At 53.7% G+C, this 15,183-nt stretch overlaps 1 protein-coding gene across 1 annotated transcript; it reads left to right on the top strand.

Annotated features, from left to right (window-relative positions):
• Positions 1–4,772: 4,772 nt before the first annotated feature.
• Positions 4,773–7,936, top strand: SPACA6 (sperm acrosome associated 6; the record flags this gene model as incomplete). Its single annotated transcript, XM_082008772.1, has 7 exons — positions 4,773–5,046; positions 5,601–5,675; positions 6,015–6,083; positions 6,411–6,488; positions 6,739–6,842; positions 7,354–7,507; positions 7,788–7,936. 7 exons carry the CDS (start codon positions 4,773–4,775, stop codon positions 7,934–7,936), a joined length of 903 nt encoding a protein of 300 aa, XP_081864898.1.
• Positions 7,937–15,183: the final 7,247 nt, after the last annotated feature.

Raw genomic sequence — 15,183 nt, 5'->3', positions numbered from 1 at the left:
CCCTAATTTTGTGGGGACCTGACTTTGCCTACATGGAAATATACCATTTCCATTTTACGCTCCTGAATTCCTGTGCCTTTCTCACGGCACCCAGGGACTTCCCAGTGCCTTTCCGTGCATCCCAGGGCCACCCGGGATCAGCAGCAGGCAGCCAATGGCCTCTGCTTGGGCACTGCCCGCCCTGAGGAGCAGCAGGGTCTCTTGATGGGCAGGGGAGGACCAGGCACCTTCGGTCACGCTGCTTCTTCCTTGGGGGCTCCCAGCACTGACCTAGAAAGCATCTCTGCACCCACCTCTCCCATTGCCCCGGCCAGGAAAGCTCTTTCCCTTGGTCCCCACTACTGATGTGCCATCAAGGGCCAGGGAGAGGGTAGCTGGGCTGCAAGCAGAAAGAAAGTCTGGGTGAGATGCCAAGCCCCTGCTGTGCGTCACCCCTCACCATGGCCAATGCCTTGGTGCAGGGCTGAAGGCCGATACCGGCTGCACAGCCTCAGCGCTGACCGCAGGGCTCCCTGAGATGAAGGCAGCTGCGGCACAGCCAGAAGACAGCCCTCCGGTTCGCAAGGAGCTGGTGGGCTGAGGTGAGCCTCAGGACAGAGCCCCACTGGTTAGGCCCAGAGGCCCCGGGTCAGGGTCTTTATGTGTGCATGGCACTGGGGGGGTGTATCCCCACAGGCCCTGGGGCCTTGCCGTCTCCTCCCATCACCCACAGAGTCCCATGGCAAGTAAAGTAGAGGCATTGCTTGAAAAATTGCACAATTGAGCAACTCAGCCCGCACTGCCCAGGAGCTGCCCCCAGCAGCGCATGTACCTCTCCACCAGCTATTGAGCTGCCTTTCAGCTGCATCTGGAGCACCTGTGTGAAATATGTTTATCTGATTCGTGTGATGAAGTGTAATCTTCTGTTCTTTCATGGATTTCTCCTGCACCATAAAAAGGGGTATTTTACAGGAGAAAGTTAAACTACTTTGCTGGTATATCAGCTCAAACCAGTTTGACCACTGACCACATAGTATTGTGTAAAGAAAGTGCATGCATAAGGTTTGGGGTCATCCTGGGGGCACACCGAGGATGATTCGAGAAGACTCTAGCAGGAGAAGAGGGCATGCGCTGAAGAAGACACGCCTGTTCATTAATATGTATTAGAAGACATGCCTATTCATGAATATGTATTAGCGAACAGGATCACGCTGAGGAAGAGTCGAGAAGATTCTAGAAGGAGAAGAGGGCATGCGCCGAAGAAGACATGCCTACTCGTGAATATGTATTAACGGACAGGATATAAACCAGGAACAGGAACTGAACCGCGTGCATCTTGGTGGAGCAGAGACTCCCGGCGCACCCAGCGCTGATTGCTTGCCTCTATTCGCTTAATAAATTGTAAATTTGAATTGGAATCCTGTTTGGGACTCAATCATTTATAACAACATTATGGAGACCCAGTGAAATGCCAACACTGTCAGCAAGATGAAGGCCCTGCTTGTCTTCAGAAACGAGCTGGGTCATACGAAGAGGGAGGAGGCCAGCCCCACCGCTCTGCAGCTGGTGGAGAAGCTCCTGCCACTCTTTGATGACGTAAGGCTGCTGTGGGAGCCGGAGCCCCACTGATGGGCCCTCTGCAAGGACAACTGCCCATCAGCCCAGCCCCGTGGCAGCACTTGGGCAGGCCTCTTCCCCTCCTCATGCCCCTGGGCTCTTGTGGGGGTGGCTTCTGGACTCTGCAGCCCAGCACCGCTTCTCCCTGGCAGGTTGATGCCTCCGGGTGACCCAACCCTCCCGTGCTGGGGCTCAGCCCAGCCCCCGTGCAAAGCACCTGCAGGCCAAGAGCTGCTCTCAGATGCGCGAGGCCTGCCCCAGCAGCGCTGCCAGGCAGGACCGGATGTTGTCACCAGGCACCATGGCGGGGGGCTGAGGCGGCAATGTGTACCCCGGAGGCACTGCCGAGGGCCAGCCCGGTCTCCTCCTCAGCCCATCGCTGGGGAGCTCTGCACTGGTGCGGCTGGTGTGGCTGGCGGTGAATGCTGGGGGGCTGGCACAGGCACCGCCTGATGGAAACCTCTTGGGTAGCTTTTCATGGGCCCAGGACCATTCAGCCACCGCTCCTGTGTGCAGAACCTGACTCCAAAGCATCTCCCCTCACATCAGCCACGCTAACACCCTTGCTCAGGGAGTGTCTGTTGCTCAAGTCCTCCTGTCTACCAGGAGTCCAGCCAGCTGCGAGAACTCTCCATCTGCCTCTTCAAAGACGTGATGCAGCTGGTGGTGGGGAATGGGTGGCAGCAGATGAAGAAGAACGTGCAGAGAAGCCTGCTCCCACTGTTACTCCACGAGTGACCAGATCGAGAGTGTGGCCAAGGTACAGCTTTCAAAGCTGTCCAATGATGCGAGGAAGGGTGTGCTGGCACCACAGGGGTGGCCTGGGCATCAGGGAGGGGCAAGGGCTGCTGGCAGCTGGACTCTTGGAGCCTGTGTCACCTCTGGGTCCAGCTGCCTGAGTCTCTGAGGACAGGGCAGAGCTCCCCTCTTTCTCCGCACCGGTCCCACCACGGCCTTCCTCCTCCCTCTGTGCCTCCTGCTGCAGAGGAGGACAGGGAGGTGGGGCCCCCTCCCATGCCGCCTCCTCCCATTCAGCCCTCCTCCAGCGCACCCCAGAGGAAGGGTCCTAGCACACCCGGCGCAAGGAGGGGCGGAGAAGCTGGCGCAAACATTTCCCACACCAGCCCCCCAGCAGGGCTCAGCAGCAGCCCACGGCCACCAAAGCCTGGACACGAGCGTCCCTCGAGGCTTCCCAGCTGTCCCTGCAGGTGCTCGGAGGCCAGAGCTTTGAGCCCCGGTCCCTGTCCCGCAGTCCTTGGCCACAATCCCGCCAAGCCCTGTCCCCCTCTGCAGGCCTCTCAGAAAGCCCTCCTCGCTGCTGCAAAGCTGCTGAAGTGGAAACAGCTCAAGCACCGGACGCAGGCACAGCAGACAGGCAGAGTTGGGGAGTGCTGCAGCACCACTGACTTCAGAAAACTATATTCCAACAAGCTGGAAAACGGTGATAGAAGTTTTTCAAGTTTTCAGTCATTTTTGAATAGCCAACATATCCAAATCGACTCCATCCTGGGAATGCCTGACTTGGACTACGGATGCCACCAGAAGACTTCTGCTGAGGCCTGACAGCTCAGACATTCTTTTACAGGAAGAGATGAGAGAATTTGACTAAATAGCATAAAACCTGCAGAGGCTGAAATCCACCTTTATGTCAAGTTAAAGATGCTCAAGCATCCTAGTTAAGAAGAGATTACAGTAAGCCTAGAGAAAAATCTCAAATTCTTGTCATGTTTCATACCTGAATTTCTGTTCGAGAATGGAAGGACTGATAAGCATTACCATATGTGACTGACCCCAGGGGGAAAGCAAAGAAGCCACTGGCAGGGGGAGAAGCAGTAAAGCATAATGCTGAATAAGCCTGATATCCAGCATGCATGCATGCTGCACGGCTGTGATAGAATGTGCTGGAATACAAAAACATTTACTTTCACTTAATTCAGTTTTGTCATACTCTTCCCGACATCGATAAATACACGGCCTGAGCACAGCATATCATTTTTGCAACTGAAATGTATTGAAGTTCTTAGTTACATCACTGACAAAATTCAACAGTTGCCGATGAAAAAAAACAGAAGCAATACTGGTTAGAACAGCACTAGATCCTCCGAATGTGCTCTGTATGTTTTCAGAAGCTAAACTGTAACAACACAACACAAGAGACATCCTACTTTCTTCTATTGTGAAATACATGTCAATGACAGTTCAGAGAAGAGATTAAATATGTCATGAGATTTTCCTACAGAAAATGAGTCAATTCTTCATAGTTCAGAGAAGAGGGAGGCTCAAATTTCAGATGATATTTTATTATTAATCAATCAATCACAGGAATGATCATAATTGCAAATCAGCTGCTTCCAGACCAGCAGAGAATGACACAATCCACTTGGCAGTAGAGATGCTGCCCCAGCAAAGTCATTACTGCATTTCATCAGAGAAACTGTTGCTGCAGTGGACCTCCTTAGATGCTTACCTCTACCTATTGGCTGAATGTGGACCATGCCACATCCACTCTGGTGAGTACAGAGGACATGGCTTTCTGCTGGGTGGATACTATAACTAAGCTCCTTCTGAGAGGGTGATGACCACCAGCTGAGTGGGGGTCAGCTGTTGAGCTGGTAGGGATACGACACCTTTCTGCTGCGGATTGGGACAGCTCCAGGGCAGCTCACCTTGGTGAGTGAGTATGGAGGTATTCATGGGATGGGATATGAAGGAATGAAAATGAGAAGCCTTGTGTAGTTTTCAAGGAAGGGGATTTGGGAACTGCAAATCCAGACTGTCTGGTCTCTGCTGGACTGGAGTGCTGATGGGACAGGATTATAGGGGGTGAAGGTGAGGAATTAGACATTTAAATAGAGGGGATTTGGGGACACCAAGTTATGTGACTGGGAGGGACTGAAGGTAGAGGATTTGAGGAGACCAAAATGAGGGACTGGGAGCCTCTTCTCCAGCCTCTCACACTCAAGGGGACCCATGTGCCTGGGTATCCCCACTCCTCTCAAGAGGGGGCCCAGGCATCTGGGACCTGCCTAGGAACCCCACTGTCCCCTGGGGACCAAGGCACCCAGGCTCCGCCTAGGAACCTTGCTGTTCCCTGGGGAAACTAGGCACCTGGGCTCCGCCTAGGAACCCTGCTGTTCCCTCAGGACCCAGGCATCTGGGTGCTATGCTTTGGGGCCATGGGGTGGTGCTGGGTGCCCTTGATGCTGGTGCTGGTCCGCCGGCTCCCTGGAAACCCAGGCATCCAGGCAGGGGTACCTGGTTTGTGGCTGTGGGTGGCCCTGGCATCCTGGCTCCCTGAGGTGCACCCCTGCCTGCTCTGCTTTGGGAACCCCATTCAGCGGGCACAGCTCTGCCGTGACATTACTGGGGCACCCGTTCTGGACCCTCGGCATCAACATTGCCTTGACGCCCTTGTCCAGGCTGCTGTGCCACTTGCCTCTGTAACTGTGGGTGCGTCATGGGACACCAGGGACACCCAACCCAACAGGGACCCTGCCCAAGGACTCCCATCCTGACTGGCACCTCCATCCCACCAGGGACCTCCATCCCAAGGGGGACCCCCACCCTGAACAGGACCCCAGAGCCCTCTGGAGTTTCCCACTTTCAATACTGACACTGGCCAGGATCCTGGGCAGTTGGGGACCCCTTCCCTAAACAGAGACCCCAGGGACTCACCCCAGACAAGCATGCTAGGGACTCCCAATCATGCCAAGGTCTCTCCAGTCCTGACCTGGACCCCAGGAACCTCTGGGAACCCCAGCCCTGCCTGAGACCCTGAGAATCACCCAACCCTAACCAGGGACACACTGGGGACTCCCTGGGACCCCCTGGCCCTACCTAGGACCTCAGGAATCCCCAGGGATACATGATCCTTCCCAGTATCCCTAAATCCTGACCAGGACTCCAGGAACCCCTGAAAACCCTCAGCCTTTACTGGACCCTCCCATCCCTGAACCTCCAACCCAAACCTTGTACTGGTCCCAGTGTCGCTGTACTGGTCCCAGGGTCAGGGCAGCGTGAGGCACTTCGGGAGATCATCATGGATGCCCTTCATTTTCTGGAGAAGCAGAGGGACTTGAGTGAGCAGGGGACATGGGACATGTGAGGGGGTAGGGCCAGGACATGGGGCAAGGGGAATGGGACATGAAGGCCTTGAACAGGGGAGTGTGGTGAAATATAAGATATATATGGAGGTCTGGGGGGTTTAAGGGGATATTTGGGGAATCCTGAGGGTATATAGGCTTCAAGTTATACAGCTTCCTGGGGGGGTTTGAGGGTGTATTTGGGCATGTATGGGACTCCATGATGGATGTATGGGGTTGAGGTGAGCTGTACAGGCGATCTGTGGGGTCCAGGGAGGGTTTATGGGGTTCGGACAGAGGGCACATTGTCTCACTTGGACATCTGGGACACCCCAGAGCCCTTTGAGGTGTCTCTGCAGGAAGCCATCAACATAATCTGGGTGAAGCTGAGCCAGCTGGAGGAAGGTATGGGGCCAGTGGGGGCACCCACCCAGAACTCAAGGGACTGTCACAGAGACCCCCACCCTGGGCATCTATACCCCAGGAACCCCCACCCTGGCACCCCCATCCTGGAGAAACCCCAAGGGACCCCATGTGGGCTGGAAAAGGCCTGAGGCCTGGCAACTCATCATAGGGTTGTGGATCCCAAATGATCCCCGATCTAATGCTGCTTCCTCCCCACCAGCTCCAGCCTGCGTCCCCCCCTGTGGTAAGTGCTCATCGGTCTGTCTTACCACTCCCTGTCCCCTAGTACATCTCCCATCCTGGAACCACCAAGTCTCTCCCTCCCAGGGTACCAGCCAGCCGCCCGCATCTTCCAGTGTGCTACCTGCCGCCTCGTGGACTGCCAGTTTCCCCTGGACTGCCCAGGTATGGGGCCATGGTAGACCCAGGCATCCAGGCTGAACTATATCCCACCCTGGAGCTGGGTGCTTCCAGGGCTCTGGGGGCAACCCTCATTTCTCACATGTGGGCGTGCCTGCTGGGCCCACCATGAGTGCACAAGAGTGTGCCAAGTTGCATGCCTACCCATCCCCACTGCGAGCATGTGCAGTCGCACAGGAGCACAACCATTTCTGTTTGAGCAGATGTGAACTCAAATGCCTGTCAATGATCCCAGTGCAGGACATGTTGGCCCATGTGGATGAAGCCATCACACTGCGCTGCGACGTGCCCTTTGCCACCCCCCCTGACCTGCCCATTACCTGGATGTTTGCCAAGGATGTGAGTTGCACTTGCATGTGCAAGGGTGTACATAGATATTCCTGAAAGGACCAGGCATGGGTAGCAAGGCCTGCACGCACACTGTTGTGTGCTTGGCATGGGGACTATCAACAGATACAGGTATTGCTTACACAGTAGATATGTGTGCTGTAAGTAGCATGTGTATAAGCATGCACAGGATGCAAGCAAGTGCTCACCCATGTGAAGGGCACATGCAAGCAGGAGGCAGGTCACTCGTGTGTTTGCAGATTCATGTGCACTTGTGTGCATATGTGTGTGAAGGAAGTGACTTTTGCATATGCTCTGCTTGTGCATGCTCATGTGCACACACGCAGGGCATGAGAAGTACATGTGGGACATGAGGTGTATGCACATGCATGAGCAAAGGTACAAGAAGCATGAAGGGGACATGACAAGCATGTCCAGGACACGGGTGTCTTTGCATACACATGTATGCTGTTTCACGTACCTGGTGGACCAGGCTGTGCTGATATGTTCCTCCATGCCCCAGCTGCGCACACAGGATCTGGCGCTGTTTGAGGAGCTGCAGGGGAGTGCAGAGAGACCTCTCAATCTGACCTTCCAGGACCCCACTCCGGGAACCATCGCCTGTTGCCTAGGGGTCCTTTCTGAGCCCTTGGTCCGCAAGTACTTCTACCTCAACGGTGCGCCCAGACACCTGAGTGTCCTTGGGGCAATGAGCCGTGTGGGGTGGAGCAGGACCCCAGACACCTAGGTTCATGGGGTGGGGAGGTGGGGTGCATGGGGGTGTGAGCAGGGTGCCAGGATGCCTGGGTTCATGGTGGGCAGGTGGAGTGGAGCAGATGTTGCCTGATGCCTGACTCCTCTGGGGGCAGCAGGACACATGGGGTAGAGCAGGGACCTGCAGACACCTGGGTCCCGGGGGGCAGTGCCCCATGACCCGAGGTGCCTGGGTCCCCACAGTATCAGGTGGAAGCATGGAGGAAGAGCAGAGACTCCAGGCTCGGTTCAGAGCTGTGCTGCACTGGCCCTACAGCAGGACCCCCCTGCACCACATGGCAGCTCTGGGGCTGGCACTTGGCTCCATGGCCCTCGTGCTGCTGCTGGTGTGAGTCCTCCTGACCTGGTAAAACTTATCCTAAAAACCCCCATGCTTCCGCAGCTCTCCACAGACTGGCATGGGACTCCCAAACACCCCTGGATCCTCGGTCCCTTGGGATTCCCTACAAACGCGAGGGGACCCACATGTCCAAGGGGGACTGAAGACTGCCGGGACTCCTAAACTCACAGAGCCCTCTATTTCCCCCCAGGAGTCCCATTGTCCTCTGGCCTACTCTGGGACCCCTCCCTTACGCCAAGGACCACTCCAGGCTGCCTTGCTTCCTTCCGATTCCCTAATTGCCCCTGAGACCATGCCACTTTCCCCCATTGTCCCTAGAACCCCCATTGTCCCTTTGAGGGCTCCAGTTACAGTTAGTTGATCCAGTTGCCCCCAGCGTCCCATAGTTTCACCCTTAGACCCATCAGTTACTCCCAGGACTCCCCAGCTTGCCCCTTGGGCTCCCCAGATGCCCCATGATCCCCTCCCACCCCCCAAATGGGGATATAGGGTCTTGTCCTGCCTCCTCCTCCTTCTCCATTCCTCCTTCTGCCTCCTAGGGCCACCTGGCAATGCTGGAGCCTCCTAGACCTCAGTGACCCCCGGACACCCCGCAGACCTGGACAACAGGGTTCCCCAGGAGATCCCAGATGCCTGGATTCACCCTAAGGGAGCTTGACATGTGGATCCATCCCTGAGGACAAAAATTTCTGCAATTGATTTTCTTGCATTCAGAGTGGCATGTGCAAATGGGAACAGTCTAAAAACAGAACCACAGAGTTCTGAAAATCTGGATTATGATGGAGGTAGAGATCTGGAGGTCTTGGGTTTGCATACAGAAATCTATGGGCTTACATACAGAAAAACTGGGTACTGGGCAGTGCATAAGCAGTCCAAAACATAGTTCTGACACTCCTGACCCTGCATTTCAACAGTTAGCACTAAGGGAGGTTCAGGCTGTTACCTGTAGGAAAGCTGTCTCTTGATACTGATGTATCAAAGATACTCATATTATAATAATACCTTTATATATGTCATGGCTACTACAAAAGCTAAGTTACTTTCTCCTCTGACTGTTTGCCTAAATGCATTCTATCACATATTTACTTTTATACCACTGTATAACCCAGTTGACTTTAATATCGTAATTTGGATAAATTGCTGGTACAGATTTTTTAGACGTTATGTCTGTAACAAAATGGCCAAACAGTAGAGGAAGAATGCTATAGGATTCCTTGAAGAAAAGAGAAAAAAAACCCTTAAGACTGTAATCACAGCATCTCCAGTGCTCCATGGTGCCTTTAAAGGTACCTAGACTTATGTTAGAAAAAACAACTACCAGAAAAGTATGAAAAAACAGGCTGCAAACAGAGTACATGCAGAGCATGCCCATATCCTGTTGGTGCATTCACTCCCAAGCAGTTGGTAAAATGCTTCCATCACCTGGGCTGACATTCCAGCTGTATTTAAATTTGCAATGTTACCAGTGCGGGTTATGGCTGAGGAGCCTGAGCTGCAATCTCTGGGCTGAAGCCCCAGCCTGTGCTGCCCCATCCCGCAGAGGCCGGTCCTGAGCCAAGCAAGGACCTTCTCCTCTTGCAGTCGCTTGGTGACACAAGAGAGCAACTGTGTGCTCATCCTGGACGCTGCGGCTCTCATTTCTCATCCAGGTAGTAGTACCATTTCCCAGGAATACACTCTGTTTTTGTGATTCCTGCCTATTTCTGCTGCTGCTAACAAGTGGACTGGGGGGTGCAGGGGTGGGAATCACACTCCTTTCAGTCACAGGTTTCCCTCAGGCAGATGGCAGCATGAAGCCATGGGAAGGGGATGAAGCTTTTCCCACTCTGAATGCTGATGACAGGAGCATACAGAACTGGGAAAGGAGGGTGACAGAAAGATGCAGCCACCGGATGTGGGTGCTCTGTTCCTCTCAGATCTCTTGGGCTCTTCTCTTGTCTCTGCCCCAGGCCATGGCAAGCACTGGAGGGCCTCATCACAACATGCAGCAGCCAAGGGCAGAAAGACAGCTGGTTTGCTGCAGTCCCGCAGTGGAGTGGCTGCTACACAGTAATTTGCTGCATGGACTGTAGTGACCGTGTCGTCCAGGACCCTGACTCCTTATCGTGTGCTCTGGAGCCATTTGCAGGGAGCTCAGCTGTACAGCAGCAGCTCAGACAGCCTTCCTGGAGCTCTAGCACAGAAGCCATCAGCTGCCAAGTACAAAATCCTGTTCCTGAGACTGCCCAAAGGGACTGACCCAGGGGAATGAGCCCTTATGGCCCACCGCAGCTTGTGGCTGACTGAGGGTCTGTCATGGTTTAACCCCAGCTGGCAACTGAGCCCCACGCAGCCACGCAGCCGCTCGCTCACTCCCTCCCCCCGCTCGCTCACTCCCCCCATGGTGGGATGGGGGAAGAGTCAGAAGAGTAAAAGTGAGAAAACTCGTGGGTTGAGATAAAGACAGTTCAATAGGGAAAGCAAAAGCCACACACACAAGCAAAGCAAAACAAGGAATCCATTCACCACTCCCCGTGGGCAGGCGGGTGTTCAGCCATCTCCAGGGAAGCAGGGCTCCATCACATGTGATGGTTACTTGGGAAGACAAACGCCATCACTTTCAGCATCCCCCCACCCCTTCCTTCTTCTTACCCCAGCTTTATATACTGAGCATGACATCATATGGTATGGAATATCCCTTTGTTCAGTTTGGGTCAGCTGTCCTGGCTGTGTCCCCTCCCAGCTTCTCGCAGTCAGGCCAGCATGAAAAGCTGGACAGTCTGTGACTGCTAGCAACAACTGAAAACATCAGTATGTTATCAACGTTTTTTCATCCCAAATCCAAAACATGGCCTCACACTAGCTTCTATGAAGAAAATTAACTCTATCCCAGCTGAAACTAGGACAGGGTCTCAGTGATGAGACAGCCAGAGTCTCAATATCTTCCAGATATTGAGGCAGCTCTCAGGCCTGGCTATCACTTTGGAGAGGAGGCTGAGTGTACACATTAGAGAGTGTACCAGCATCCTCAGAGGTGATGTGCCCTGCTCTGCACCACCTGCCTTGCCCCTCCAAGCAAAGGAACCCATGGAAGTGGAGGCCACCAGCACACGTTCCTCACCCCAAAAGCAAGTAAGTAGATGGAGACAGGGTACAAGTTTTTATTATATATGCTTACATTATGTTTTTCGTATATATTTCCTGCAAACAAACAGGAAATAAAGCAAAAGTAGCAGAAGGCTTGTCTGGGTGAGCCAGGAGTTCCTGAGTAAATTCAGACATATCAAGGAAGAGTTCAAGAGATGGAAGCAGGATACAATGGCTGATGGAATAAAGAGATGCTGTCCAACCATTCAGGGATGGGGTTGGGAAAGCCAAGGCTGGCCTGGAGTTGAATCTGGCAAGGGGTGTGAAGGGCAGCAAGAAAGATTTCTACAAGTACATAAACAAAAGGAATACTAGGGAAAATGTGAGTCTGCTGATGAATCCCCATTCAGGGGCCCTGGTGAGACAGGATATGGAAAAGGCTAGGCTACTTAATGACTTCTTCTGTCTTTACTGGGAAGACCAGCCTTGAGCAATCCCAGGCCCAAGAGATCAGGGGGAGAGCCTGAAGCAAGTAAGATGTATTCTTGGTGGAAGAGGATCAGGTTAGAGAATACTGAAGCTAACTGGACATACAGAAGTCCATGGGCCCTGATGGGATGCACCCGCAAGTGCTGAGGGAGCTGGCCAATGTCATTACAAGGCCACTCTCAATGATCTTTGATTGATCCTGGCAACTAGGAGAAGTGCCTAAAGACTGGAGGAAAGTAAATGTCACTCCTATCTTCAAAAGCAAGAAGGAGGACCCAGCGAACCACAGGCTGGTCTGCCTCACCTTGATCCCTGGGAAGGTGATGAAGCAGGTAGTCCTGGAAACCATTTCCAGGCACGTGAAATACAAGAAGGCCATTAGAGTAGTCAGCATGGATTCACAAAGGAGAAATAATATTTAAGTAACCTGATAGCCTTCTACAATGACTGGCATGATGGATGAGGGGAGAGCAGTGGATACTGTTTACCTCGATTTTAGTAAGCTTTTGATGATGTCTCCCAAAACATCCTAATAGACAAACTGGCAAAATGTGGGTTTAGGTAAGTGAACAGGGAGCTGGACTGAAAACCAGCTGAATGTACAGGCCCAGAGAGTGCTGATCAGTGGCACAAAGTCCAGCTGGACATTGGTCACCAGTGGTGTGCTCCAGGAGTCAATCCTGGGGCCACTCAGCTGCAAGGTAGCTCTGTGAAAAAGGACACGGAAATCCTGGCTGGCAAGAAACTGACCATCAGCCAGCAATGTACAGTCATAGTAAAGAATGCCAAGAGCATCCTGGGCTGCATTAGGAGGAGTCTTGCCAGCAGGTCAAAGGAGGTGATCCTTCCCCTTATTCAGCACTGATGAGGCCGGTTCTGGGTTCCCCAGTGCAAGAGAGACATGGACATGGTAGACTGAGTCATGATGGGCACACCCTCCAAAATAATCCTCTAGCTGAATCAAGGGCCTCCCATAGGTTTGTGGCCTCTGAATTAGCAGAGAGCACCCAGACCCTTAACCAACCCGCTCTAAACACTGTCACTGTTACAGATGGGAGAAGAACACATGATGATGTCATTACCCAAGAGACCTTAGAGTAACTGTGGCACTTGGGCACCCATAGACTCTGTCCTTTGGCCCTAGTTATGAAAGCACAAACCTGTCTTTGGCACTTGGGATCCTTGTGCTTCCCTGCAGGAAGGGAAGACCCAGATCCTGAGGCAGGAGCTGGCCCCAGGAGCCATCAGGGATGCGTCCCCCTACCACAGGGCTCTGCATGGTTTCTTCCAGAGATTCCCATGTTACTGCTTGTGAGGGTGGGCCAATGCCAGTGCCCTTGAGTCTTTTGCCCCTTCTCAGAGTGTAGTTCGTTGAGTTAAGGAGTTTAGCTGGCTACATCCAAAGTCAGCTCCTTCACTGAAAAGGGCTGTTGTGAAAAAAGCTAGAAGTGAGACCCTGCTCCTCCTTCCCACGGAGAGATGCTTTTAAACTGCACCTTTACCACTGGCTACATGGCACCTGTGCAGCAGCTATGTCTGCGCCCACTCTCATTCCGCCAGTTCTGCCCCTGATGGAACCCGCTGACTTGGCCTCCAGGCTTGACCTCAGACCTGCCCTATCTCTGCACACATGCTGGGTCTGTGGCCCCAACAAGCAATGTACTGTCACTCTCTCCAGACCTGAGTCTTATCCTGACTTTCTACTGAGCATCCTGCACAACGAGGTCCCTTCTGGGGGCCTCTGGGGTGACAGGATTTTCAATGGGAAGCAGGGTGCATGAGAAGGCAGTGGAGGGCTTGGGGAGCACCTGAGGTCATACGGAAGGCTCTGGCTTGTAAATGAAAGCAAAGGTAGGACACTGGGATGCACTGCAAAGGAAATGGGAGGCTCTAGGTGGCACCAGAAGGCAAACAGAGGAGTCTGAGCTGCACAGGAGGGACATTGGAGGCCTCCAAAGGTGCACCTTCCTTTGCGTGCACCAAAAGATAATGGCATCATTCTTAGGGGACAAGAGGACAAAATGGAAGCTTCTGCATTGCACCAGAGGACAATTAAAAGACCCTGGGGAGCATCGGATGGCACATGAAATCCATTGATTCAATTCTGTGTGCATTCCTCTCCATGCACTCTCTAGTCCCCCTCATGCCACTGTGGTCCCTTCCATTCTTCTCTATTGCATACTCAGGCTCCCTCTGTTCCCCTCTGTAGATCCTCAGTTTCTCCCCATTCCATTTTGAGTGCTTGCAGATCCTCTCTGCTCCCCGACCTGTGCCTTGGAACCCCGCAGTTTCCATCCGTGCATGCTCAGATCTCGTCCACTCCCCTTTGTGCACCCCCCAGTCCCTGCAATCCTTTCTGAGTGCTTTACATCCAAACCATGCCCCCTCTACATGCTTTCAAATTCCCACTGTTCCCTTCTGGGTGCTTCTAGATCCCCTCGGACTCATTCGGTTCACTTCCAAGCATTCTCAGATGCTCTCCATTCCTATCCATCTGCTTTCACATCCTCTCCATTCCCCTCGTTGTGCTCTCTTGGAACCCCTCTGTTGTTCTCCTTGCATAAACAGATCTCCCCCAGTCCCTGCCTTGTATGCTCCTGCGTCCTCCATTTCCTTTTGTATGCACCCAGATCTCCTCTGTTCCCTTCCTTGCATACTCAGATCTCCTCTGTTCCTTTCAGTGTTCGCTTAATGCTGACTTCTCCCCTCTGTGCACACTCACATCTCTCTCTTGCACAAGTGCCCTCTGCCGACACTCAGATCCCACCATCCCTTCTGTGGGTGCTCAGTTCCTATGGGTACTGCTGTCAGATCCCATCCAGTCTCTCTGTGCACCCTCAATCACCCTCCATTTTCCCCCCATGCACACTCAGACCCCCTTCATTCCCTCCCTACGCACGCAGGATCAGGCTTTCTGCTTTCCCCTCTGTACATGCCGGGATCCCTGTTGCTGCCCTCCACCCACCCGGTTTCGCTCTGTTCCTGGGCAGACACGCGCTTTCCTCTGTAGCCACCCATCCCGCATGACCCAGTGCCCCAGAGACCACAGCTGTCAACGGGCCCGCAGCAGCCTCCCAGCCAGGGCCTTTCAGCAGGCCCGTTCAGCTGCGTCCCTGCAGAGCAGGACTGTGGCCCACTGGGGAACGGAGACCTCTCCTGCTTCCCCCAGACGGCGATCACCTCTGCCACAACCCTCTGCCTGCTGTCATGCAGCCCACGAAACACCAGCCGCTCCAAACACTGCCCCACAACAGTCACCTGCCGGGGAGCCTCGGGGCTGCTCTGACTTCCCCACCAAGAGCTGCGCCAGGCTTGTCAAAAGCACATTAAACAAGAACCAACTGACCTGGCAGCACCTTGCTGTGATGGCGGGAGGCGGGGACGTCACCAGCGTTTGCTCTCCACACTGGGTGGTGACTGGCATTCAAGTGTTTATTTACTGAGCTCCACTCTTGAAAGCTCCCAAATATGCTGTTCCCCGGGGAAATTCCATCCAAGGAGCTAAGCACTCACAGAAGAGACCATTCCAAGGACTCTTGCTGGCATGGGGGTTATGCTATGCGCCTAGAACCACAGGCACCTTCATCTCGGCTTGTGTTTTCTAAGGGCAGAAGGGAAACCCAGCCTGACTTCCTCCTCCAGGGAAGGGAGGCTGGGAGTGGGGGTAGGACCCACTCACCCCGC

The sequence above is a fragment of the Phaethon aethereus genome (assembly GCF_964289735.1).
Source record: "Phaethon aethereus genome assembly, chromosome: 19".
Lineage (NCBI taxonomy): Eukaryota > Metazoa > Chordata > Aves > Phaethontiformes > Phaethontidae > Phaethon > Phaethon aethereus.
This window is presented reverse-complemented; position numbering and strand designations above follow the sequence as displayed.